Source organism: Ranitomeya variabilis, chromosome 5 (genome assembly GCF_051348905.1).
Source record: "Ranitomeya variabilis isolate aRanVar5 chromosome 5, aRanVar5.hap1, whole genome shotgun sequence".
Lineage (NCBI taxonomy): Eukaryota > Metazoa > Chordata > Amphibia > Anura > Dendrobatidae > Ranitomeya > Ranitomeya variabilis.
In genome coordinates this window covers 680249119-680276733 of record NC_135236.1, presented here as the reverse complement: position 1 = coordinate 680276733, position 27615 = coordinate 680249119, and the positions used below count along the sequence as shown (strand labels likewise).

The 27615-nt window shown below is 51.1% G+C and overlaps 1 protein-coding gene across 5 annotated transcripts; it reads right to left on the bottom strand.

Annotated features, from left to right (window-relative positions):
* Positions 1-1353: 1353 nt before the first annotated feature.
* On the bottom strand, positions 1354-25080 carry ADIPOR2 (adiponectin receptor 2). Of its 5 annotated transcripts, none has more exons than XM_077267054.1 (8): positions 24925-25080; positions 15757-15989; positions 4752-4871; positions 4492-4663; positions 4079-4265; positions 3812-3999; positions 3427-3620; positions 1354-3171 (listed from the first exon to the last, which is right to left on the bottom strand). In XM_077267054.1, the coding sequence occupies exons 2-8, from the start codon at positions 15922-15924 to the stop codon at positions 3043-3045; spliced, it is 1158 nt and encodes a 385-aa protein (XP_077123169.1). In that variant the 5' UTR covers positions 15925-15989; positions 24925-25080; the 3' UTR covers positions 1354-3042. The 5 variants fall into 5 exon arrangements, with proteins under 5 accessions (XP_077123169.1, XP_077123171.1, XP_077123170.1 ...); XM_077267056.1 differs by lacking the exon at positions 24925-25080 and adding an exon at positions 20613-20635; XM_077267055.1 differs by lacking the exon at positions 24925-25080 and adding an exon at positions 19951-20027.
* Positions 25081-27615: the final 2535 nt, after the last annotated feature.

Here is a 27615-nt window from a genome sequence, read left to right as displayed (position 1 = left end):
AATAGCGAGTGCTGCTCTGGGGTATAATACAGGATGTAACTCAGGATCAGTAATGTAATGTATGTACACAGTGACTGCACCAGCAGAATAGTGAGTGCAGCTCTGGTGTATAATACAGGATCAGTAATGTATGTACACAGTGACTGCACCAGCAGAATAGTGAGTGCAGCTCTGGAGTATAATACAGGAAGTAACTCAGGATCAGTAATGTAATGTATGTACACAGTGACTGCACCAGCAGAATAGTGAGTGCAGCTCTGAGGTATAATACAGGATGTAACTCAGGATCAGTAATGTATGTACACAGTGACTGCACCAGCAGAATAGTGAGCGCAGCTCTGGAGTATAATACAGGAAGTAACTCAGGATCAGTAATATAATGTATGTACACAGTGACTGCACCAGCAGAATAGTGAGTGCAGCTCTGGATCTCACATATTTATAAAGTGATCCAACTTTTATACAGTGTGATTGTTTTCTCCCAGAATTGTTTGATTTCTTCTCTTTAGGGCGCAGTCAGATGGCTAAATCGGTCCGAGATGGGAGCGCAGTGCACGGACTGGTCGGCAATTTTTCTAACCCGAGCACGACAGCTGCATAGAGATACATGACTCTTTCACAGTGGGGTCGGGAGAGGCGCCGGCCAGTCCGTGCACTGCGCTCCCATGTCAGACCCTCTGTGTCCTCAAAATAATCCAGCAATGTTCCCTTCACTAGCACAATTAAGGGGCCGAGCTTCAGGTGAAGTGTCGCTGTTCCTCCTGCACAGAGGAGCCTTTGTTCCTGTGTAAAGAAGGGGATAATGAATTTCCTATACTCCTAATTTGTATGCATAAGGTCCCCGGTTATTACATTAGGGTACATGAGGGCCGGTACAGCATGATTCGCCTCACTTACCAATATACTGAAAGATTTGTTTGTTTTTTAAAATAAACATTTGTTAGAAACCTAAGCGATTTCAATGGCTTCTCTGTAATCGACCTTAACCAGGATAGTATTGGATGCAGTACCAGTTTTCCCCCAGAAGATGGCTCTACTTTCATCACGGCGCTTCCTGATCTATCCAGCAGGTGGCAGCAGCGTAATGAATCTGATGCAATGATATGTTCTGGGATACAGGAAGTGAGTAAATAATGTGGGAACTACAACTCCCATCATACACAGCACAAGGTATCGTATGCAGGACCCAGGACTCCATGAGCGCTGCCTAGTGATGGGGTCTCCATTATAGATATTACAGGTACATGGCGCCTGCATGACTATAACAGGAGGGGACAAGGTCAGGTGACCCGCGCCCCGCCATATACCCCTGGACTTATAAATGGGCAGCGATGAAGGACGCGGAGGAGGCTGTGACTTTAAATTTCTCTTTTTATTGAACAGAAAGTGAATAATACAGTGAGAATTCAGAATGAACCCCGAAGTCTCTGCCCCCCTGAATGTGCTTTGCTGCTTCTCACAGTAAACGAATATTAACAAGGCCACTAATTACTGAGAATAGAAGCGGAGAGTGACCCGACCGCGGGGGCTGATGACAGGCGGGTGAGGATATAATGAGGCTGCCAGGAAGCCCCGCCCATGAGGAATCACAGGAAGCCCCGCCCACGAGGAGTCACCAGGATGGGCCTAGTGTAACTAAAGCACGTACCTCTCCCGGCCTGCGGGGGCAGCAACACATTACAGGTCCATTGGTGGCTCCCAAGGAAAGTATAAGGCGAAGCCCCTCGGGCCCCTCTGAGCAGCAGCTCTCCTGTAATGTGACGCATGCGCCGCAGGACGGTATTATTTCCATATTAACACCCCCCCCCCACACTTCTCATGGGCCCCTGAAGAGCACAATGGACGTTCCTGCAAACCCCCCCAAAAAGTTCTTGGACAAGAATCCTTTGAGCAGGGAATAAAAAGTGGACCTCCGATGTTCCTCTGGGGGCTCGGATCTGGGTGGTCCGGCCGTCACGTGTGCACCTCGCTCCGTGTCCTCCGGCCCCCCTATACAGAGTTACCGTAGATGGATGACTCCCACCCGAGTCCTGAGATCAGTTTACAGATATTTCTAAATCCGAACCCCCCAACTGCTGGAGCAAAATGGGAACTTTACGCTTTTCCCTCATCCCTTAAAAAAAAAAAAATTAAATTAAAATCTGTGGCCGACCCTTCGTATGTTGAGGAGGGCCGGGGTCACGGCGGAGATGAGCGTGGCCTGTAAACATTCCCGGCGGGAAGCTTTTCTCTGCCGCGGACCCTCGTGGCCGGCCAGTCGGATGACAGATCCGTCAATGTTATCCCATAGACCTCACTAACAGCCCGCGCTCCCTTCCCAGCAGCAGGGGGCGCCACGTCTCTTGTTTGCCCACCAACCCGCGTTATCTCCCGGCCAGAACAGTGAATGGTACAAACGCTTCTCACGCACAATTGGTTTAGATCTTTTTCCCCCCCAATTTTTAAATATTTCTAGAATTTTTTTTTTTTTTTTAATATTTTTCTTTTTTAAACAGAAAATTAAATTTTGTTTCCCATATTTACATCAGATCTTTGCCGACCGCTTCTCGGAAATGAGAGAACAAATACAGTCGCCATAGGGGAGGGGAAAAAGAAAAAAAAAAATGTATATATAGTTACAGAAGATAAATTTTGTGTAAGACCCCCATAAATATATATATTTAAAAAAAAACAAAAAACAAACACCCCCCCAGAAGCGATAGGCGTCATACCGCAGGATTAGCCCCGCCCACAGGGGGTGGAGTCTCCAGGGAAGCTCAAGCAGCGTCAGTGCAGGAGAGCGCGTCAATCCCCCCCTCCCCCAGAATGGAAAGGGTTAAAGATATGCGAGCCCCCCCCAAAAGGAATAAATTAGACAGAGTCATACACTTGGTATTTGAGGTAAGATTGTTAGGTTCCAGTCTGTCTGGGACTTGTGGTCCGCCGCTGCAGCCGCCTTTCTTCTGCCCGTCACACGCGGTGGTTTTGGAAGGTCCTTGTCCTCCCGACCATCTTGTGCGGTGGTTGATCTTGTGCCGCGCTCCCTCCGTGGCGGCGATGTCCTCACAGCACCTCCTGCGCCGCGCAGCCGCCGCCCACGGTGAAGCGGAATTCCTGCAGGTTGGAGACGCCGTGGAAATGGACGAAAGCTCCGGCCACAACGAAGATATGGAAAAGCTGGTGAGAGTGAAACTGCGGAGAGACGGGGGGGACGCATCAGCGATGAGGGGCTGCAGCCAATCAGCGTCAGCCAATCAGCGTCAGCGATGAGGGGCCGCAGCCAATCAGCGTGCAGCGATGAGGGGCCGCAGCCAATCAGCGTGCAGCTGGCTGGGCTGTGATTGGCGGAGGATGATGATGTCAGTCTGTGACATCATCCTCCAATCACAGAGCAGCCCCACGGTACAGAGTCGCAGCTTTGGGGGTCACCGGCCCCCCGCCACTTACCCAGATGTCGCACTTTCCAGGGAAGAACCGCTCGGGGATGCGGGCGGCGTACAGGGCGGCGCCGGTGATGTACAGGGAGGCCATAAGGATGAGCCAGCCGATCTGCCCCATGGTGGCCGCTTTCAGGAACCCCTCGGAGATGACGAAGTGCAGGGTGGGGATGATCCCGCTGAGGCCCAATCCTACAAATACACCTAGGAGAAGAGAAAAGTCACGGTCTGAAAACCCCAGGATTTGTCAGCAGGACACAACTGTAACGACCCCTCAGCTGTGAGAAGGAGCAGGGAACGACGCGTTCTAAGCCTCCATGTGTAATCAGGGAAATTTCCAGTCAGTGGCAGCAAGCGCTGCAGACACGGTGGCACACAGACATGGTGGCACTCACCCGCTCTGACGCCACGGTACTGCGGGGTGGCAAACAGGTCCCACTGGGAGACGATGATGGCGGCGATGCCCAGGACGCAGATGATGATCAGGTAGATGAAGCACGGCTGCGGGTTGCAGTAGAAGGAGTAGTAGAGCCAGGGAACGAAGCTGCCCATGATGAGGAGGGCGATGCCCGAATAGTCCAACCTTCAGAAGAAAGACGAGGAGGAGGTGAGGGGCGAGCAGCAGCGGCCGCGGCGCCTGACACCAGAGAGCAGTCGCTTACTTGGAGAAGACGCGGGACACTCCCTCCGAGTGGCAGTACACCGTGTGAAAGAGCCAGGAGAAGGACAGGCAGAGGATGGCGCCGAGGAAGAAGAGGCCGAACACCACCTTCTCCTGCACGGGGGCCACGAACGCCATGTTGGGCCGGAACATGTAGAAGATGCCCAGGCAGAGGAAGAAGACGCAGCCTGCAAGGAGAGAGCGGGCGAGGTCAGCCGGGGGCCAAGACGCCAGCCGGGGGCCAAGACGCCAGCCGGGGGGCCAAGACGCCAGCCGGGGGGCCAAGACGCCAGCCGGGGGCCAAGACGCCAGCCGGGGGCCAAGACGCCAGCCGGGGGGCCATGCTGTGGTGCACTGTTCCTTTAAGTGAAGTGACAGCTGCCCCCGCCGCGCCCAGTCGGGGGTCCGCATTACCTAGTAGGTGGGTCCAGATGTTGCCCGTCTCCGTGTGTATTCTGAAGATGCTCTTGAAGCAGGCCCGGAAGGAGGGCATCGGGGGCCGGTGCCCGTGCAGCAGGTAGTCGTTGTCCTTCAGCCAATCAGGAAGCACGTCGTGAGGAATGACGCGCCACCGACCCTCCCACACCTGGAACACAGAGGGCAGAGGTCAGGACCCCCAACACAGGAGCGACCCCCTCTGAGAGGGGCCTATGACAGTTCTGCCGGCGTCTCACCTTGCAGACGAACTCTTCCACCCTCTCCATGGCGTGGTGGGCCTGAAGGAGTGGAGCCATGCCCATGAAGCCTTCATCCTCTTGGGGGGGCTCCTCTACTACGTCGCCGTCCTCAGGGGTCTGCAAAAGCAACAATAAATCACAATTCACTTCCTTTTAAAGGGGCGGTATAAGATCAGACGATTGACAACTGGGACCAATTTAAAGGGGAAGTACATAGGAAGATGATGTAACTATAGAAACAACCACCGCTGACTGTTTAACCCTTCAGTCCCCGCCGCCGGCTCCATTACTGGAAACGTGGATATTCCCACGAGCCGCACAAGTAATGCGCCTAAAAATAACACGGGGGGCTTCCAGGAAGGAGCAGAGATCAATGATCGGTCATGTGACGGGACGCGGGGGCTAAAGGGTCTAATTATACTGGGTCATCCCCCACCAGAGCTGCAGGACAACCATCTCACCGTGTAACAGAGAAGCCGGGAAGTGGCTGATAACAGAGAGAAAAAGCTCACATACAGAAAAGTGACAGCAATGGCAGCGAGGGGGTCTGGGGCTGAAAGACTGCAGCAACGAGGGGGCTTCAGAACTTATGGAAATGAAGATACAACTGGCAGCATACGGTGGACTATCGGGGGCCGCAGGACTGAAGCAGACGAGCAGATCAGTTATTGGCTGGTGCTGAAGGGTCAGTGATAGCTGGTACCCAATCTACAGGTATCTCATCATATCCAGGAACTGCCCCCGAATCCAGAGGGATCAGGCCCAGCTCTGGGGGCCGAACACGACAAGGGGCCAATGTCACCGCAATTACTTCTGCTCCATCTGGAAGCGACAGAAAATCACAGAGGAGGCAACACCCAGAGAAAGAGCGAAACCTGACCGTAGATTATAAGGTTATAACGGGCCAGCGAGGAAAGGACACCGCAAGACATCGGGGCAAAAGTAGTAATATACCCAGTACAGGGACCGCGGGGGAAGGGGACTGCTATAATACTGCCCCTATATACAAGAATATAACTACTATAATACTGCTCCTATGTACAAGAATATAACTACTATAATACTGCTTCTATGTACAAGAATATAACTACTATAATACTGCCCCTATGTACAAGAATATAACTACTATAATACTGCTCCTATGTACAAGAATATAACTACTATAATACTGCCCCCTATGTACAAGAATATAACTACTATAATACTGCCCCTATATACAAGAATATAACTACTATAATACTGCTCCTATGTACAAGAATATAACTACTATAATACTGCCCCTATGTACAAGAATATAACTACTATAATACTGCTCCTATGTACAAGAATATAACTACTATAATACTGCCCCTATATACAAGAATATAACTACTATAATACTGCCCCCTATGTACAAGAATAGAACTACTATAATACTGCCCCATATGTACAATATAACTACTATAATACTGCCCCTATGTACAAGAATATAACTACTATAATCCTGCCCCTATGTACAGAATATAACTACTATAATACTGCTCCTATGTACAAGAATATAACTACTATAATCCTGCCCCTATGTACAGAATATAACTACTATAATCCTGCCCCTATGTACAAGAATATAACTACTATAATACTGCCCCTATGTACAAGAATATAACTACTATAATACTGCCCCTATGTACAAGAATATAACTACTATAATACTGCTCCTATATACAAGAATATACCTACTATAATACTGCCCCTATGTACAGAATATAACTACTATAATACTGCTCCTATGTACAAGAATATAACTACTATAATCCTGCCCCTATGTACAGAATATAACTACTATAATACTGCCCCTATGTACAAGAATATAACTACTATAATACTGCCCCTATGTACAAGAATGTAACTGCTATAATACTGCCCCTATGTACAAGAATATAACTACTATAATACTGCCCCTATGTACAAGAATATAACTACTATAATACTGCTCCTATATACAAGAATATAACTACTATAATACTGCTCCTATATACAAGAATATAACTACTATAATACTGCCCCTATGTACAAGAATATAACTACTATAATACTGCTCCTATGTACAAGAATATAACTACTATAATACTGCCCCTATGTACAAGAATATAACTACTATAATACTGCCCCTATATACAAGAATATAACTACTATAATACTGCCCCTATGTACAAGAATATAACTACTATAATACTGCCCCTATGTACAAGAATATAACTACTATAATACTGCTCCTATGTACAAGAATAGAACTACTATAATACTGCCCCATATGTACAATATAACTACTATAATCCTGCCCCTATGTACAAGAATATAACTACTATAATCCTGCCCCTATGTACAGAATATAACTACTATAATACTGCCCCTATGTACAAGAATATAACTACTATAATACTGCCCTCTATGTACAAGAATATAACTACTATAATACTGCCCCTATGTACAAGAATATAACTACTATAATACTGCCCCTATGTACAAGAATATAACTACTATAATACTGCTCCTATGTACAAGAATATAACTACTATAATACTGCCCCTATGTACAGAATATAACTACTATAATACTGCCCCTATGTACAAGAATATAACTACTATAATACTGCCCTCTATGTACAAGAATATAACTACTATAATACTGCCCCTATGTACAAGAATATAACTACTATAATACTGCCCCTATGTACAAGAATATAACTACTATAATACTGCTCCTATGTACAAGAATATAACTACTATAATACTGCCCCTATGTACAAGAATATAACTACTATAATACTGCCCCCTATGTACAAGAATATAACTACCATAATACTGCTCCTATGTACAAGAATATAACTACTATAATACTGCCCCCTATGTACAATTATATAACTACTATAATACTGCTCCTATGTACAAGAATATAACTACTATAATACTGCCCCTATGTACAAGAATATAACTACTAGAATACTGCCCCTATGTACAGGAATATAACTACTATAATACTGCCCAATATGTACAGGAATATAACTACTATAATACTGCCCCCTATGTACAAGAATAACTACTATAATACTGCCCCTATGTACAAGAATATAACTACTAGAATACTGCCCCTATGTACAAGAATATAACTACTATAATACTGCCCCTATGTACAGGAATATAACTACTATAATACTGCCCCTATGTACAAGAATATAACTACTAGAATACTGCCCCTATGTACAGGAATATAACTACTATAATACTGCCCAATATGTACAGGAATATAACTACTATAATACTGCCCCCTATGTACAAGAATAACTACTATAATACTGCCCCTATGTACAAGAATATAACTACTAGAATACTGCCCCTATGTACAAGAATATAACTACTATAATACTGCCCCTATGTACAGGAATATAACTACTATAATACTGCCCAATATGTACAGGAATATAACTACTATAATACTGCTCCTATATACAAGAATATAACTACTATAATACTGCCCCTATGTACAGGAATATAACTACTATAATACTGCCCAATATGTACAGGAATATAACTACTATAATACTGCTCCTATATACAAGAATATAACTACTATAATACTGCCCCTATATACAAGAATATAACTACTATAATACCGCCCGCTGTGTGTTATACCGTGTAATATGAGGTATTCAGGACGTGCCGTCGGTAACACCTGCGGCTTTGGCGTGTGACCTGTGCACATCTGATCGGCCCCATGAGATCAGGTGGCGGTATATAACCCGCGCTCGGCTTCCTCTCTGGCGGTGGCAGGTGCAGAGCATTGTGTGTCACACTCCGCGACGTGTGTAATGTTTCAGCGGGTGTCAGGTGCGCTCCCCTCCCCCTCTATAATAAGCCGGGGGTATTACAGGACTGGTGTCTGCAGTGGTGCACCCTTGTATCCTTGGGAGGGCATGCTGGGAGTTGTAGTTTTACACCAACTGAAAAGGTAAAAGTAGGGGTTCCCGGATCAAGGGTAGAAGGAGAAGAAACGAGTGCAGATCCACCACCTGTCCACTAGAGGCGCCCCTGCATGGTCTAGTACAGCTGCCAATGAGGTGAACCACAAGTCCCAGCACTGCTGCCAGGAGATGCACAAAGGGGCCGAGCTGTATACACCTTTAAGCCCACAATCCTCCCAGACCAATAACCGGCTGATAGCAGAGAGAAGCAGCGACTGACGCCCCTAATCCCACAATCATAGACTAACAATGAGGTAATGATAGGGAAACCAGCAGCGGAGGATTGTGCAATGCTGCGGAGGATGGGTGTGATCATCACACCACCAGGACCGAGGTTACTGTGTGCAGAGGTCGCCCCGACTGTACAGAAATGTGACCGACCAAAGCAGGAAGTACACCCCTCCCCCCATACACAGGCCTCATAGAACTACAACTCCCATCATGCCCCAGCATCCTGCGCCACAATACATGATGAATGGAGGTTATTAAAAAAGAAGTCTCATGATGCGACTCACGAGGCTCCGAGATCATCCAGCGGCTTCCCCCAGAGCCCAATTACCGAGAGCGGAGCGCCATCTTCCTGGAAAACAAATCCCCGAAGTCATCCCGTCATTACATCCCGTGTAATACCACCGCTACCAGGCGACATCACCGCCACACCCAGAGCCGCAACCATTAATACCCGGCCCGCAATAAGAGGGCAGCGAAGAGACCACCGACCCCAAATATCAGACCAACTACTGAACCACCAGTCACCTAGTGCCATCACTGTACATAGGAGCAGTATTATAGTAGTTATATTCTGTACATAGGGGCAGTATTATAGTAGTTATATTCTTGTACATAGGGGGCAGTATTATAGTAGTTATATTCTTGTACATAGGGGCAGTATTATAGTAGTTATATTCTTGTACATAGGAGCAGTATTATAGTAGTTATATTCTTGTACATAGGAGCAGTATTATAGTAGTTATATTCTTGTACATAGGAGCAGTATTATAGTAGTTATATTCTTGTACATAGGGGCAGTATTATAGTAGTTATATTCTTGTACATAGGGGCAGTATTATAGTAGTTATATTCTTGTACATAGGAGCAGTATTATAGTAGTTATATTCTTGTACATAGGGGCAGTATTATAGTAGTTATATTCTTGTACATAGGAGCAGTATTATAGTAGTTATATTCTTGTACATAGGAGCAGTATTATAATAGTTATATTCTTGTACATAGGGGCAGTATTATAGTAGTTATATTCTTGTACATAGGGGCAGTATTATAGTAGTTATATTCTTGTACATAGGGGCAGTATTATAGTAGTTATATTCTTGTACATAGGAGCAGTATTATAGTAGTTATATTCTTGTATATAGGAGCAGTATTATAGCAGTTATATTCCTGTACATAGCGGCAGTATTATAGCAGTTATATTCTTGTCCATAGGAGCAGTATTATAATAGTTATATTCTTGTACATAGGGGCAGTATTATAGTAGTTATATTCTTGTACATAGCGGCAGTATTATAGCAGTTATATTCCTGTACATAGCGGCAGTATTATAGCAGTTATATTCTTGTACATAGGGGGCAGTATTATAGTAGTTATATTCTTGTACATAGCGGCAGTATTATAGCAGTTATATTCTTGTACATAGGAGCAGTATTATAGTAGTTATATTCTTGTACATAGGGGCAGTATTATAGTATTTATATTCTTGTACATAGGGGCAGTATTATAGTATTTATATTCTTGTACATAGGAGCAGTATTATAGTAGTTATATTCTTGTACATAGGAGCAGTATTATAGCAGTTATATTCTAGTACATAGGGGTAGTATTATAGTAGTTATATTCTTGTACATAGGAGCAGTATTATAGTAGTTATATTCTTGTACATAGGGGCAGTATTATAGCAGTTATATTCTTGTACATAGGGGGCAGTATTATAGTATTTATATTCTTGTACATAGGGGCAGTATTATAGCAGTTATATTCTTGTACATAGGGGGCAGTATTATAGTAGTTATATTCTTGTACATAGGAACAGTATTATAGTAGTTATATTCTTGTACATAGGAGCAGTATTATAGTAGTTATATTCTTGTACATAGGGGCAGTATTATAGTAGTTATATTCTAGTACATAGGAGCAGTATTATAGTAGTTATATTCTTGTACATAGGAGGAGTATTATAGTAGTGATATTCTTGTACATAGGGGCAGTATTATAGTAGTTATATTCTTGTATATAGGAGCAGTATTATAGTAGTGATATTCTTGTACATAGGGGGCAGTATTATAGTAGTTATATTCTTGTACATAGGAGCAGTATTATAGCAGTTATATTCTTGTACATAGGGGGCAGTATTATAGTATTTATATTCTTGTACATAGGGGCAGTATTATAGCAGTTATATTCTTGTACATAGGGGGCAGTATTATAGTAGTTATATTCTTGTACATAGGAACAGTATTATAGTAGTTATATTCTTGTACATAGGGGCAGTATTATAGTAGTTATATTCTAGTACATAGGAGCAGTATTATAGTAGTTATATTCTAGTACATAGGAGCAGTATTATAGTAGTTATATTCTTGTACATAGGAGGAGTATTATAGTAGTGATATTCTTGTACATAGGGGGCAGTATTATAGTAGTTATATTCTTGTACATAGGAGCAGTATTATAGTAGTTATATTCTTGTACATACGGGGCAGTATTATAGTAGTTATATTCTTGTACATACGGGGCAGTATTATAGTAGTTATATTCTTGTACATAGGGGCAGTATTATAGTAGTTATATTCTTGTACATAGGAGGCAGTATTATAGTAGTTATATTCTAGTACATAGGAGCAGTATTATAGTAGTTATATTCTTGTACATAGGAGGCAGTATTATAGTAGTTATATTCCTATATATAGGGGCAGTATTATAGTAGTTATATTCTTGTACATAGGGGCAGTATTCTAGCAGTTATATTCCTATATATAGGGGCAGTATTATAGTAGTTATATTCTTGTACATAGGGGCAGTATTCTAGCAGTTATATTCCTATATATAGGGGCAGTATTATAGTAGTTATATTCTTGTACATAGGGGGCAGTATTCTAGCAGTCATATACTGTATTTGGGTGTAAGCGTATTAGATTCTTGGGTGCGTCCACCACGCTCAGGTCTGGGGAGGGGGTTGGCTTTTCCCTTATTTACATCACAGACATGTTTTCTACAGATATCCGTCAAGGTCGCAGCAGGCGGTCAGTGAACAGTCGCCGGTGCACATTCGGCTTTGCTGCCTCCCACATTTAGGTCACTGGGTGACTCTTTACACTTGGATTTCGGCACATGAAACCCAACCCGGGAATCGTCTGCGTTTTGCTAAATGTTACATAAAAGGTAACGGGATCCGTCGCCCTCGGCAGAATCCACACAAGTGGCGGCCGTCGCAGGACGACATCGGACACCGCTGAGAGGCCGGAATCTTATCCTTGGCAACCGAAGCCTCCGCCGCCGTATTATGTGGCTTCGCTTGGGTATTCGGTAATGAAGTGATGAGATCTCCGGGGGGCAGAGAGACCCCGCTATAATACAGTGACTCTATAACATCCCACTCAGCTGATTTTTGTTACAATTGTATCTGCAGCAGCACAGGTCACTTTCCTGTTATATACATGGCTCTGCCCTGTGTGAGCTCCCAGCCAATGATTATGAGCCACAGGTCACATGACTTCCTTTAAGACCAGCCCCCAAGGAACTAGAAAAGACAAGCTTGTGCCTCCATAACTAACTACAACTCCCAGCAGATTCCAGGTGTTTGCAGCCCCCCCGCTTGTCACACGCCATTGTGTAAGTGATCAACTGCGCCAGGACTGAGTCAAGATCCGAGAGAACAGAGGGATTATGGGACAAAGATCTCCCACCCAGCTCGCTCGGATCCTGCACACGGTCCACACTCGTCCTACCCACAGCAGCGCGGTGCCAGGCAGGACCGGTCACCCGTGGACTTCAGCCCTAATCACAAGTTATGGATAATCTCCTCCTCACACGCAGAGGCTGGAGAATTTGGCAAGAAAAGGTTTTGGGAGGCAGGTCGGGTGATACGCTGGGACCAACGCCGCCCACGAGGAGGAGGACGAGGGTCTGTGCTTACATAATTATCAGCAGATAAGAGGGGGATAGAAAAATCCACCATAGCCCTTCTCCCCCGACCCGCAGCCCGGTGGGCACGGTGCCCGGTGAGATCAGCGTGTGACAATAGACACCAGTGTGTGGCGGCATCATGGGGGCGCGAGTCCGGTCCAGTCACATTAATATCCAGAGAGATAAACAAGTGACGAAGGGGCTGGATGGGCCGAGACGTGCGCTGCCCACAACCCAGGGTTACTGTCCCGAGGCACCAACATGCGCCGTCACCCAGCTTTCCCGATGTGGAGAGATTCGACCACAGGACGCTCGAGAAGTTGTTTGGAGGCTGATGAGCCGGCGGAGAGGGGGAGCCACCAGGCCCGGCGGAGAGGGGGAGCCACCAGGCCCGGCGGAGAGGGGGAGCCACCAGGCCCGGCGGAGAGGGGGAGCCACCAGGCCCGGCGCAGAGGGGGAGCCACCAGGCCCGGCGCAGAGGGGGAGCCACCAGGCCCGGCGCAGAGGGGGAGCCACCGGGCCCGGCGCAGAGGGGGAGCCACCGGGCCCGGCGCAGAGGGGGAGCCACCGGGCCCGGCGGAGAGGGGGAGCCACCAGGCCCGGCGGAGAGGGGGAGCCACCAGGCCCGGCGGAGAGGGGGAGCCACCAGGCCCGGCGGAGAGGGGGAGCCACCAGGCCCGGCGGAGAGGGGGAGCCACCAGGCCCGGCGGAGAGGGGGAGCCACCAGGCCCGGCGGAGAGGGGGAGCCACCAGGCCCGGCGGAGAGGGGGAGCCACCAGGCCCGGCGGAGAGGGGGAGCCACCAGGCCCGGCGGAGAGGGGGAGCCACCAGGCCCGGCGGAGAGGGGGAGCCACCAGGCCCGGCGGAGAGGGGGAGCCACCAGGCCCGGCGGAGAGGGGGAGCCACCAGGCCAGCGGATGATGCACTACTCCTGTATACAGACAGGCGCTTATTAACTATTGATGCGGCCGGTGCGAGCACAAGTGCTGAGCGCAGCGCTGACTGCGGCCCCGGGCGACGGAGCAGAAATCAGTCACCTCCTGCAGACGGGAGGAAAACTGCCACCACCCCGAGTAGCGGGACAAGGTCACCTTCACCTCCGCTGGAAGCCCCGGGGACGGGAGGCAGCGCATCCACCTAGTCAGTGTAAGGTCTACAGTAACAGGGGAGCGGACCCCCATATAGGACATATCCCCGCAGTCAGTGCAGGGTCTACAGTAACAGGGGAGCGGACCCCCATATAGGACATATCCCCGCAGTCAGTGCACGGTCTACAGTAACAGGGGAGCGGACCCCCATATAGGACATATCCCCACAGTCAGTGCAGGGTCTACAGTAACAGGGGAGCGGACCCCCATATAGGACATATCCCCGCAGTCAGTGCAGGGTCTACAGTAACTGGGGAGCAGACCCCCATATATGACATATCCCCGCAGTCAGTGCAGGGTCTACAGTAACTGGGGAGCAGACCCCCATATATGACATATCCCCGCAGTCAGTGCAGGGTCTACAGTGACGTGGGGAGCGGACCCCCATGAGACATTTATATCATACGGTGTCTAAAATAATGTGGAACTCCATCTATAACTGGGGGCAGCAGCTGGGAATATGAGGGGGCTACCATGAGCCGCTTGTGCTGGGGTCCGGCACCCGGTGGTCACAGCTGCCATGTATCCCCAATGCAGTGAGGCGAGAGGCTCTGACAACCCCTCATGTGCAGAGACGAGCAGTTGTCAGCCCCATCAGGAATAAAGGAGCTCTGGATCTCTCAGTAGCGGGGGATGGTGCCTCTGGGTGGAGTAACCCTTTCATGCACGCAGCCCTCGCCGGCCTGCACGGGCTGCACACAGCAGTCTTTGTGTGCTGCAGATCGCACACTGGCTCCGGCTGCTGTTCGGGGGGCTGCGGACCGCCCTCCACACACACACGGCCACCTTTGTAAGATATAATAAAAGGCACAAGCTCAGCTCTTGCCCGGGGAAGAGGCGCGGGGGTCCGCAGCCAGACTGTCTATACAGGGCTAATTAACCCTCCATCTCAGCATTACATAATCCTGTCCCCTGGACGAGGGGCTGCTGAAATACTCTGCACTGCTGGCATCCTGCTCCACCCGCACTAGGGCAGCACACTCCTCCCCTGAAATACTCTGTGCTGCTGTGGGACCCTCAATGCTGGGCATCCCCTCAGGATCAGCACACTCCTCCCCAGAAATACTCTGTGCTGCTGTGGGACCCTCAATGCTGGGCCTCCCCTCAGGATCAGCGCACTCCTCCCCTGAAATACTCTGTGCTGCTGTGGGACCCTCATGTCTGGGCCTCCCCTCAGGATCAGCGCACTCCTCCCCTGAAATACTCTGTGCTGCTGTGGGACCCTCATTGTTGAGCCTCCCCTCAGGATCAGCACACTCCTCCCCTGAAATACCCTGTGCTGCTGTGGGACCCTCAATGCTGGGCCTCCCCTCAGGATCGGCGCACTCCTCCCCTGAAATACCCTGTGCTGCTGTGGGACCCTCAATGCTGGGCCTCCCCTCAGGATCGGCGCACTCCTCCCCTGAAATACTCTGTGCTGCTGTGGGACCCTCAATGCTGGGCCTCCCCTCAGGATCGGCGCACTCGTCCCCTGAAATACTCTGTGCTGCTGTGGGACCCTCAATGCTGAGCAGCCTCCCCTCAGGGTCAGTGCACTCCTCCCCTGAAATACTCTGTGCTGCTGTGGGACCCTCATTGTTGAGCCTCCCCTCAGGATCAGAACACACCTCCCCTGAAATACTCTGTGCTGCTGTGGGACCCTCATGGCTGGGCCTCCTGCGGCAGCGGGCCTGGCACAGCACACACGTGGCATCAGCGTGGCGCAGGGACTTACATTCTCCTGGGCAGGGCTTGGAGGGGGCTCAGCCAGAAGGGCGCACACATCGTCGTACTGGTCATGCTGGGAGTTGGTGCCCTCGGAGGTGACTGGCATGTGTCCTCTGCGCAGCCTCAGGACAGACTCAGGACGGACGCTGCTCCCCTCCTCGTCTTGTGTGTTCATGGGATGTGGGGGTCCCACGTCAGGGTCTTCTCTGCTGGACGGATGGCCAGCGTCACTCCAGAGACCTGCGGGGAGATTAAAGTCATTAATATTCACCGTTCTCGCCCGCGGACCCCAAAGCCCAGAACGACGGCTGAGCGATTACTTCTGTGCCCGGAGCGGGGGAGCATGGCGGCCCACCGCCAACCTGCGCAGCAAAGAGAACCGCGATCCGGAGCGGCGGAGGAAATATCTAACACAAGGGTCGTAAAAGTTATTAATTCATCAGAATCTGATAAGATTACCCCCTCCCCCAATTATAAACCCGCACAACACGCCACACGCGGACAAGGTCTCTTAAAGGGGAAAGCACCTAGAAGGAATTGTTAGGGAGGGACTAGAGGGGCTGCGGCCCTTACCCCGGTGGGTGCCATTGCCTCTAATCAGAGGCGAGACGGTCCGGTCACCGGCAACATCAAAGAAGAGCTGTGAAATCCGATAATTGCGCCCCTCGACTACACACAGGGGGCGGGAGCTTCTCCTCCTCCGCCGGACCACCACCACCTGGGGGGTACATGATGGCCGGGTCATAAAGGGGCGAGGGCAAAAAGAACAATGAATGTCAGAGCCAAAAATACAGGTGGCGGTGGGCAGAGGGCTGTGGGCAGAGGGCTTGTACCAGGCCGCAGGGAGAATCTATGGAGCTGGCAGACGGGCGAGACGGTGGGCACCCCTGGGAGGGGGAGGGGGCACGTGCTCATCATCAACAGCTTAATATGCAAAACAGGGTCTCAGCATTAACGAGGAAAGGAGCTCAGGGCTGGATTAGCCAACTGGCAGCGCAGGGCACGATGGACCCGGGCGGGGGAGAGAGACGGCCACTTACAGACTAATTATTAACGGCCTCCACTAGGCTCTGGTCTCCCACCTTCCATAATAAACAATAAAGCTTCACAGAGACCACCCCCGACCCAGAGCGAGCGGCAGCCCCCCAGCACGGCACAGCCTGCGGCACTACGTATTGTTAGAAAAGAAGTGCGCTGGCCCTTTAAATCTCCCAATTACAATCTGAGAAGAAGGCGAAACCCCAGAGAGGCCAATGTTATAGTCAGCGAGCGCCATAATTACAGGGGGCGCCGACATCCGAGGGAACGCCAACCTGCCGGCGAGGGAGGCGCCACGGTGCCAGCCGACACACGCCTAACAGTCACCAGAGCCAGGGGGCAACCGCAGCAAATCACAGCCCGACCCCATGATGGCAGCTATACACCGGGACATAGGGGGCAGTACGATGGCAGCTATACACCGGGACATAGGGGGCAGTATTATAGTAGTTATATTCTCGTACATAGGGGCAGTATTATAGTAGTTATATTCTCGTACATAGGGGCAGTATTATAGTAGTTATATTCTTGTACATAGGAGCAGTATTATAGTAGGTATATTCTTGTACATAGGGACAGTATTATAGTAGTTATATTCTTGTACATAGGAGCAGTATTATAGCAGTTATATTCTTGTACATAGGGGCAGTATTATAGTAGTTATATTCTTGTACATAGGAGCAGTATTATAGTAGTTATATTCTTGTACATAGGGGCAGTATTATAGTAGTTATATTCTTGTACATAGGGGCAGTATTATAGTAGTTATATTCTTGTATATAGGGGCAGTATTATAGTAGTTATATTCTTGTACATAGGAGCAGTATTATAGTAGTTATATTCTTGTACATAGGGGCAGTTTTATAGTAGTTATATTCTTGTACATAGGAGCAGTATTATAGTAGTTATATTCCTGTATATAGGGGCAGTATTATAGTAGTTATATTCTTGTACATAGGAGCAGTATTATAGCAGTTATATTCTTGTACATAGGGGCAGTGTTATAGTAGTTATATACCTTGGCTGACCCCGCTGTATGCTCTCCCTCTGATGCGCGGTGGCACCATGGTTTGCTCTCCTGTCTGGCAGATGAGGACGGTTGGGCACTATTTATTGAGCGGCCGGGGGCAGAGTTTCCTGGGTACTACAGGTGCCAGCTCTCTTACGTGGTACATGGTGTCCTGTGGGGCGGATGTGTACAGAGCCCGATTCCGCTTGTTTACTGAGGTAATTAAACAAGGAAAGGAAGTGGATCTGATAAAGTGTGTGCGAAAGCGTCCGGGGGACGACGCAGCGCCACAGCCCTGGTGCGAGACCTTCGGGGGGCACAGATCCCAGCACCATCTGACAACTTTTCTCAGAACTTGCACCATGACTGACCAGCGGCAGAGGGGGCGAAACCAGTCATCAGCTCTGTGGCAATCAGGGTGACGCAGCTCGGCAGGAATGCAGCGCACAAGTAAGACCCTACGTCTGTGAGACGCAAGACCCCTGGAAACTTCCACACATGGCCCAGGAATTCTCCGGCAGAACTTCAGAGGAAACGTCGGGGGGCGGCGGAGAAAACGGACGTCATCACTACACCTGGCACAGAATCAGAGGGGCCGCCCTCCGCAGAGGTGATACAACAAGCATGGAGACCCCGACCAGTGCACCCCCAAAGTCACAAGGGGGAGTAATAGTTATCCGGACCATCACGCTAGACATCTCGGTGCTGGGCATTATGGGAACTGTAGTTCTTTTCATTCCATCTCTGAATGCAGCTTTGGCTGTGACTGGAGTATAAATATAAGTTACTGAATGGTGAGAGCAGAACGCCGAGCTGACACAGGGGGCGCCACTTATCAGGAAAGACTCTCCATGCTTTACACTGCATCTCTGCTCCATTAGGACACAGCGGTGACCGGTGACGCTGGCAGAGCGGAGGTCTATCGGAGGTTACATAGTCTGAAATCCGCCTCCTGCCTTACCGGCTACTTCTCCATCTCCCCCATGCTTTACGCTGCAGCCTCTCCGGCTCCCCCATGCTTTACGCTGCAGCCTCTCCGGCTCCCCCATGCTTTACGCTGCAGCCTCTCCGGCTCCCCCATGCTTTACGCTGCAGCCTCTCCGGCTCCCCCATGCTTTACGCTGCAGCCTCTCCGGCTCCCCCATGCTTTACGCTGCAGCCTCTCCGGCTCCCCCATGCTTTACGCTGCAGCCTCTCCGGCTCCCCCATGCTTTACGCTGCAGCCTCTCCGGCTCCCCCATGCTTTACGCTGCAGCCTCTCCGGCTCCCCCATGCTTTACGCTGCAGCCTCTCCGGCTCCCCCATGCTTTACGCTGCAGCCTCTCCGGCTCCCCCATGCTTTACGCTGCAGCCTCTCCGGCTCCCCCATGCTTTACGCTGCAGCCTCTCCGGCTCCCCCATGCTTTACGCTGCAGCCTCTCCGGCTCCCCCATGCTTTACACTGCAGCCTCTCCGGCTCCCCCATGCTTTACGCTGCAGCCTCTCCGGCTCCCCCATGCTTTACGCTGCAGCCTCTCCGGCTCCCCCATGCTTTACGCTGCAGCCTCTCCGGCTCCCCCATGCTTTACGCTGCAGCCTCTCCGGCTCCCCCATGCTTTACGCTGCAGCCTCTCCGTCTCCCCCATGCTTTACGCTGCAGCCTCTCCGGCTCCCCCATGCTTTACACTGCAGCCTCTCCGTCTCCCCCATGCTTTACACTGCAGCCTCTCCGGCTCCCCCATGCTTTACGCTGCAGCCTCTCCGGCTCCCCCATGCTTTACGCTGCAGCCTCTCCGGCTCCCCCATGCTTTACGCTGCAGCCTCTCCGGCTCCCCCATGCTTTACGCTGCAGCCTCTCCGGCTCCCCCATGCTTTACGCTGCAGCCTCTCCGGCTCCCCCATGCTTTACGCTGCAGCCTCTCCGGCTCCCCCATGCTTTACGCTGCAGCCTCTCCGTCTCCCCCATGCTTTACACTGCAGCCTCTCCGTCTCCCCCATGCTTTACACTGCAGCCTCTCCGTCTCCCCCATGCTTTACACTGCAGCTTTGCTTGTTCAGATCGGCTGCTGCATACATTTGATAGTAAAAGCAGCCTCCAAACCAGAAGCCTCCTGATCCTCTCTGTCCATGTAAAATATCTATTATATATGGGGAGAAAGCTTTAGAAAGACACACCTGGCTGCTGCAGAACCTCTTGCCTGGCGGGAAGCGCTCCTTGATGCAACTGATGGTTGTCTTATAACCCGAATATCCTGGGTGACCGGTGTACAATGGGAGGAGGAGCGTCACAGTGCGCAGCCCCCGCTCCGTCCCAATACACTGACACCCTGTGACCGGCTGGGAACTCTCTGCAGAACTGGAAAAGCCGCCCGGGCGACTTCTCATTGTCAGGAGGGTCACCGCCCGGGTGCGGGCACCTACACAGGTCTGTACTCGCATGCGTTTGTCGCAATGTGTCAGTGATCACCCTGCGGATCAGACCTGGTGGTGCTGTCCCATCCATCCGTGTCTTGACTGCTGCGGCCAATCACTAGCCTCAGCGAGGATATACAGCATCTGACTGTTGGAGGTCAGTGATTGGTCGCAGCGGTCAGGTGTCTGATGAATAGGACGTCAAGATAATCAACCTGCGGCAATTCAGCTGCCATGAAACCACAACACCCAGCATGCTCAGACAGCCCCCAGACGCTGCACATATTACTGTGAGACCCCGGACTAATCCCCCTCACATCCTACAATTTATAAGGCGAGGAAAGACCGCTGAAACATCAGGTCTTCTCCAGTCACACCAAAAGCTGCAGACAGGACTTGTAGGTGCCGTATAGAGGGCAACTGACCATTACTCTGGTTCTTGTAGTTCTCGCCCTGGTCCAATATCCCCCCCGTCCAGGAGTCTTGGAGGTCCCTGTACACGGTGAAACATACAGAGCAAGGTCATCTGAGCTGCAGCTCCCAAAATAAAGGCACATACTGGAGCGTGCGCCAAACTATGCAGGAACATAACCCCCAGCGGAGAGGAACGAAGCTCAGGAGCGAGCGAACCTCAGGAGCGAGCGATCAGTCACGGCAAGATGGTCTGATCGGACGGTGCAGAGAAGATCAGCCCCAAGAAGAGCAACTGGGGTCATTCAGTAAAAGCCAAAGTATGTGATAGCTTACCATCAATGATGCAGGCTATACATGCACCAAAAAAAGGGGGCCTGCTCCTTTAAATTGCAGCTGCCACTGGCAGCCCCGGTACAACACGGGGCAGAGCAGCCCCGGGCCCGGTACAACACGGGGCGGAGCAGCAAACTGTAAAGCGGGACCCCGATACCGGCAGAGACGTCACCGGCTGCTGATAGTAATGTCAAGGGCTCGCTCCGCACCAAAGAGGGGCGCAGGGTACGGCAAGGGTCTGGAGGGCACAAAAAGACCACAAAACCTTATGGACCAGGGGTCTGAAGTGTCGGGGAGAGTAGAAGGGCTGGAAACAACCAAAAAAAGAAGAGGTGGACAGGACCAAGGTTGCAATCTATTATCCCCTGTTGTCAGCCAAATAGAGCTGCGCAGAGGTGGCCCAAGTTATTGGGAACGGCACTCTATTGCTCCCTGTTATCAGCCATTTCAGGTCGGGCTTAAGGACAGGAAGTGCAGAATTCTACTTTATACCTCATCTCCAGCCGCTCCTCTTATAAGGAACCAGTGATGGGTGCTACTGGCCCTTTAAGTACAGGTGATGTGAGGTCAGCGGTCAGGAAAGGGTGTAATGTGGAACCATCGGGAGGACTCGCACCAGTAATCGATTATATGGCGGCGACAGGAGGAGTTTACTGAGGAAATCAGATTTAATTATATGGAAAATATGGCTACAGAACAGCACCTGAGCCCCCAATACATCCCCAGACGGGGGGGGGACTGCAACTACTACTCCCAACATTCACTAACAGCCACAGCATAGAGGGTACACCCCGACATGTGAGAAGTCAGGGACCCCGACGCTCAGCAACGTGACCCCTTATCTCATACTGAAGACCCCCACTCAGAAGACGATGTATGGCGCACACCATACAGACAGTATACAGATGTGCCGGAGGTAGTGGGCCGTATACACCTGTATGGGGGGGCAGTATACAGATGTGCCAGAGGTAGTGGGCCGTATACTCTTGTACGGGGGGGGGGGGGGAGCAGTGTACAGATGTGCCGGAGGTAGTGGGCCGTATACACCTGTACAGGGGGCAGTATACAGATGTGCCGGAAGTAGTGGGCCGTATACTCCTGTACGGGGGCAGTATACAGATGTGCCGGAGGTAGTGGGCCATATACACCTGTACGGGGGGCAGTATACAGATGTGCCGGAGGTAGTGGGCCGTATACACCTGTACGGGGGGCAGTATACAGATGTGCCGGAGGTAGTGGGCCGTATACACCTGTACGGGGGCAGTATACAGATGTGCCGGAGGTAGTGGGCCGTATACACCTGTACAGGGGGCAGTATACAGATGTGTCGGAGGTAGTGGGCCATATACACCTGTACGGGGGGCAGTATACAGATGTGCCGGAGGTAGTGGGCCGTATACTCCTGTACGGGGGCAGTACACAGATGTGCCGGAGGTAGTGGGCGGTATGCTCCTGTACGGGGGGCAGTATACAGATGTGCCGGAGGTAGTGGGCCATATACACCTGTACGGGGGGCAGTATACAGATGTGCCGGAGGTAGTGGGCCGTATACACCTGTACAGGGGGCAGTATACAGATGTGTCGGAGGTAGTGGGCCATATACACCTGTACGGGGGGCAGTATACAGATGTGCCGGAGGTAGTGGGCCGTATACTCCTGTACGGGGGCAGTACACAGATGTGCCGGAGGTAGTGGGCGGTATGCTCCTGTACGGGGGGCAGTATACAGATGTGCCGGAGGTAGTGGGCCATATACACCTGTACGGGGGGCAGTATACAGATGTGCCGGAGGTAGTGGGCCGTATACTCCTGTACGGGAGCAGTATACAGATGTTCCGGAGGTAGTGGGCCATATACTCCTGTACGGGGGCAGTACACAGATGTACCAGAGGTAGTGGGCCGTATACTCCTGTACGGGGGCAGTATACAGATGTGTGAGAGGTAGTGGGCCATATACTCCTGTACGGGGGCAGTATACAGATGTGTCGGAGGTAGTGGGCCGTATACACCTGTACGGGGGGCAGTATACAGATGTGCTGGAGGTAGTGGGCCGTATACTCCTGTACGGGGGCAGTATACAGATGTGCTGGAGGTAGTGGGCCGTATACACCTGTACAGGGGGCAGTATACAGATGTGCCGGAAGTAGTGGGCCGTATACTCCTGTACGGGGGCAGTATACAGATGTGCCGGAGGTAGTGGGCCATATACACCTGTACGGGGGGCAGTATACAGATGTGCCGGAGGTAGTGGGCCGTATACACCTGTACGGGGGGCAGTATACAGATGTGCCGGAGGTAGTGGGCCGTATACACCTGTACAGGGGGCAGTATACAGATGTGCCGGAGGTAGTGGGCCGTATACTCCTGTACGGGGGCAGTACACAGATGTGTCAGAGGTAGTGGGCCATATACTCCTGTACGGGGGCAGTATACAGATGTGTCAGAGGTAGTGGGCCGTATACAGATGTGCTGGAGGTAGTGGGCCGTATACTCCTGTACGGGGGCAGTATACAGATGTGTCGGAGGTAGTGGGCCGTATACTCCTGTACGGGGGGGCAGTATAGAGGGGTGGGGGGGGGAAAGAGTTCAGGCGGCTGACTGTTGAGTAACCACACAGACAATCAGGGCAGTATATAAGGGTATATGGGGGGGAAGTTAGAGGGCTGTGTACGGGTTTCTGTGTAGTGTGTGAGGGGCAGTATATACAGGGGTACGGGGCAGTACGCAGGGGTGCGCGGGGCTGTACATGGGGCAGTATACAGGGGTTTCAGGGGGCTGTACACAGGGGGCTGCAGGGCAGTATACAGTGGTATGGTGGGCTGTGGGCAGTATACAGGGGTTCAGAGGGCTGTACACGGGGTTGTATACAGGGGTGTGGGGGCTGCGGGGCAGTATACAGGGGGCAGTATACAGGGGTTCAGAGGGCTGTACACAGGGGGTTGTATACAGGGGTGTGGGGGCTGCGGGGCAGTATACAGGGGGCAGTATACAGGGGTTCAGAGGGCTGTACACAGGGGGCTGTATACAGGGGTGTGGGGGCTGCGGGGCAGTATACAGGGGGCAGTATACAGGGGTTCAGAGGGCTGTACACGGGGTTGTATACAGGGGTGTGGGGGCTGCAGGGCAGTATACAGGGGGCAGTATACAGGGGTTCAGAGGGCTGTACACAGGGGGTTGTATACAGGGGTGTGGGGGCTGCGGGGCAGTATACAGGGGGCAGTATACAGGGGTTCAGAGGGCTGTACACAGGGGGTTGTATACAGGGGTGTGGGGGCTGCGGGGCTGTATACAGGGGGCAGTATACAGGGGTTCAGAGGGCTGTACACAGGGGGCTGTATACAGGGGTGTGGGGGCTGCGGGGCAGTATACAGGGGTTCAGAGGGCTGTACACGGGGTTGTATACAGGGGTGTGGGGGCTGCGGGGCAGTATACAGGGGTTCAGAGGGCTGTATACAGGGGTGTGGGGGCTGCGGGGCAGTATACAGGGGTTCAGAGGGCTGTACACAGGGGGTTGTATACAGGGGTGTGGGGGCTGCGGGGCAGTATACAGGGGGCAGTATACAGGGGTTCAGAGGGCTGTATACAGGGGTGTGGGGGCTGCAGGGCAGTATACAGGGGGCAGTATACAGGGGTTCAGAGGGCTGTACACAGGGGGCTGTATACAGGGGTGTGGGGGCTGCGGGGCAGTATACAGGGGGCAGTATACAGGGGTTCAGAGGGCTGTACACAGGGGGCTGTATACAGGGGTGTGGGGGCTGCGGGGCTGTATACAGGGGGCTGCGGGGCAGTATACAGGGGTACAGCAGGCTGTGGGGCTGGACACAGGGGAGCAGGGGGCAGAATACAGCGGTCCGGCGGGCTGTACACAGGGGTACGGGGTGTTACAGGCAGCCGACTGTCGGGTCACCACACGGCATCCTTAATTGCAGCAGGACGTCAGTGACCCCGGCCGCCGCCGTGTGTTCCCCTCCCTCCCGGGCGGCCGCCTCACCTTCTCCCTGTCTCCAGCCGCTCCGCTCTTCTGCCCGTCCGGCCGCCGCCGTCTCTTATTGTCGCCTCCCCGGGTTGCCTGGCAGCGTCACCATGACGGCCATCGCACGAGGAAGCAGCGACCAATCACAGCGCCTCCTGTAGGCATGCACCAATACGTTGCGCAGAGTCATCCCGCCCTCGAAACGCTGCATGCCGGGAAATGTAGTCTTACCTTAGCCCCGCCTCTTTATTTGTTTTGAGCAAACCAAGGTCGCGGCTCACACGTGTTCCGTGCTGACCAATCAGCGGCTGAATCCATCACTTCCTGGTCACGTGACCTGTTTCTATGACAACCATGACTCTTCTTCAGTCATGGTTCAATGGACGCCTCTAGTGATCAGTGATCACCGGAGACTCGGGCTGTTCGCTCAGCACCAGACTGTGATATCAATAAAGTTTATAGGAAAGATGAATGCAGCACGTTTTCAGCAAATACTGGGGGCAAATGTTCACTCATCAGCCCAGTAGTCCATCCTTAAAGGGAACCTGTCACCACGTTTTTGGAAGATGGGATAAAAATAGCGTTAAATAGGGGCAGAGGTGGGCGTTACATTAGTGTGTGTGTTATGCGTTTATTACCCACCTAAGTTGCCGAAATAACTTTGCAAAGTCTCCGTTTTCGCCTGTCAATCAGGCTGGTCAGGTCGCATGGGCGTTGTCTTCCCCCAGATTTGGCGTAGTTTTCCGTTGGTGGCGTAGTGGTGTGCGCATGCCCAAAGTCCGGAATCCTCTTCCAGGGGATTTAAAATAGCGCGGTGTTCGTTATTGCATTGGTGATCGGTGGGCGCGGCCATCTTCCTTTGGCCGCGCGTGCGCAGAAGCGGCGCTCTGCTGGCCGCGGCTTCAGGAAAATGGCCGCCGCGATATCCATCTGCGCACGCGCGGCATCCCGCGGCCATTTTCCTGAAGCCGCGGCCAGCAGAGCGCCGCTTCTGCGCACGCGCGGCCAAAGGAAGATGGCCGCGCCCACCGATCACCAATGCAATAACGAACACCGCGCTATTTTAAATCCCCTGGAAGAGGATTCCGGACTTTGGGCATGCGCACACCACTACGCCACCAACGGAAAACTACGCCAAATCTGGGGGAAGACACCACGCCCATGTGACCTGACCAGCCTGATTGACAGGCGAAAACGGAGACTTTGCAAAGTTATTTCGGCAACTTAGGTGGGTAATAAACGCATAACACACACACTAATGTAACGCCCACCTCTGCCCCTATTTAACGCTATTTTTATCCCATCTTCCAAAAACGTGGTGACAGGTTCCGCAGCAGCCAGGGTCGTCCATCTGGCTAATCGTTACTCGGACTCCGCTCTTCCCAGTCGTTACACTGGCTGCCCATCCATTACAGGATACAATTCCCAGTACTTGGTCTCCCCCACAGTGTGGCCCCCCATACTCCCACTCCCGACTCCCAAGACTTCTCCCGCGCTGCGCCAGTCCCCTGGAATGCTCTACCCCAAGAAAAGAGAACATGCACAAAACGGGGAGCAGCAAAAGATTAGAGCAAATCACGGTCCAGCCTAAGGGGGGCACGGAGCCACGCGTTCCGACACTCACGGTGTCTTTTTCAAGGTGGATATACCCCGGTCCTGTTATTTATCTTTACAAAGTACAGGGGTGTATTTACAATGCTGGTCCGGCCATCTTGAGGGGGTGGGGGACAGATGGAAGTAGTAAATAGAGAGCAAAATTAAAACAAAAATCATCCCAGCTGTTTCCTGGCGGCGCCCAGAACGGCATAATGGTGGCTCGGCGGTGAGACACGAGGTGCGCGGTGAAGGAAACAAGTGAAGGTTCACATATATCGAGCGCATGCGCGGCCCTGTATGAGGCGGAAGTCATAAATGCGTCTCCATAAAAAGATGTATTTGAGCACAAACGCATGCGCTGTAGGATGCAATGCGCATGCGCCGGGTGATCGCTTTGGTCTAACAAGCATGACAGCGCACAACACAATAAGGGCAGATATAAAAAAGAGAAAACGGAATGAAAAATGGGATCTTACGGCAAATTAAATATCGGATATTATTTCACAATGCAGCAAAATATGACAAAAAGCAGAAATACAGATATGATCGAGATATGTACAAGTCCTAGATGCCCCACAACGGTGAGACTGAGAATATATCGAGATAGTCAGACGCCCCCCCATTTAAAAGCACGCGCCGTTTTAAGGTTTTCAGAAGTGGGTAGAAAAACATTAATAAGAAAGCTACGGCCCTGCATGTCCACGTGTTGAAAAATACTATGTCAATGATACAATTCTGCAAAAATACAACAGCAACATGTGTATAAAGCATATAGCCAAAAAGCGATCTTATTCAGCAAAAAGTATGAGCGGGCCTATACGACCCCAAAGACGTCTCTGAGAGGGCTGGGCTTGCAGGACCGCTGTCATCCTCGGTGTGACTTCTATCAGAGAAGCTTGGGAATCTAAAGGAGAAAAAGGAAGATGACTCAAATGGTGGCGGAAAAAAGTCCATGGAGTGTAACCGGGGCAAGAACAGGAGATAATGACCCCTAGGAACCATGTTTTCCTGTAAAACCCCGTATATAGTAACTCCTCATGTAATCCTCCAGGCGAGAGACTCCCCAGATCAAACATCCACCTCGCCTCTCGTCTGAGGAGTTCGTCTGTGACT

Coding starts and splice junctions, on each gene's coding strand:
- ADIPOR2 (XM_077267052.1), bottom strand. CDS start 16,494: ATGACCCGGCCATCATGTACCCCCCAGGTGGTGGTGGTCCGGCGGAGG. Junction 4,266..4,491: donor CATCTGGACCCACCTACTAG/GTAATGCGGACC, acceptor CTCTCCTTGCAG/GCTGCGTCTTCTTCCTCTGC. Junction 4,000..4,078: donor GTGTCCCGCGTCTTCTCCAA/GTAAGCGACTGC, acceptor TTTCTTCTGAAG/GTTGGACTATTCGGGCATCG.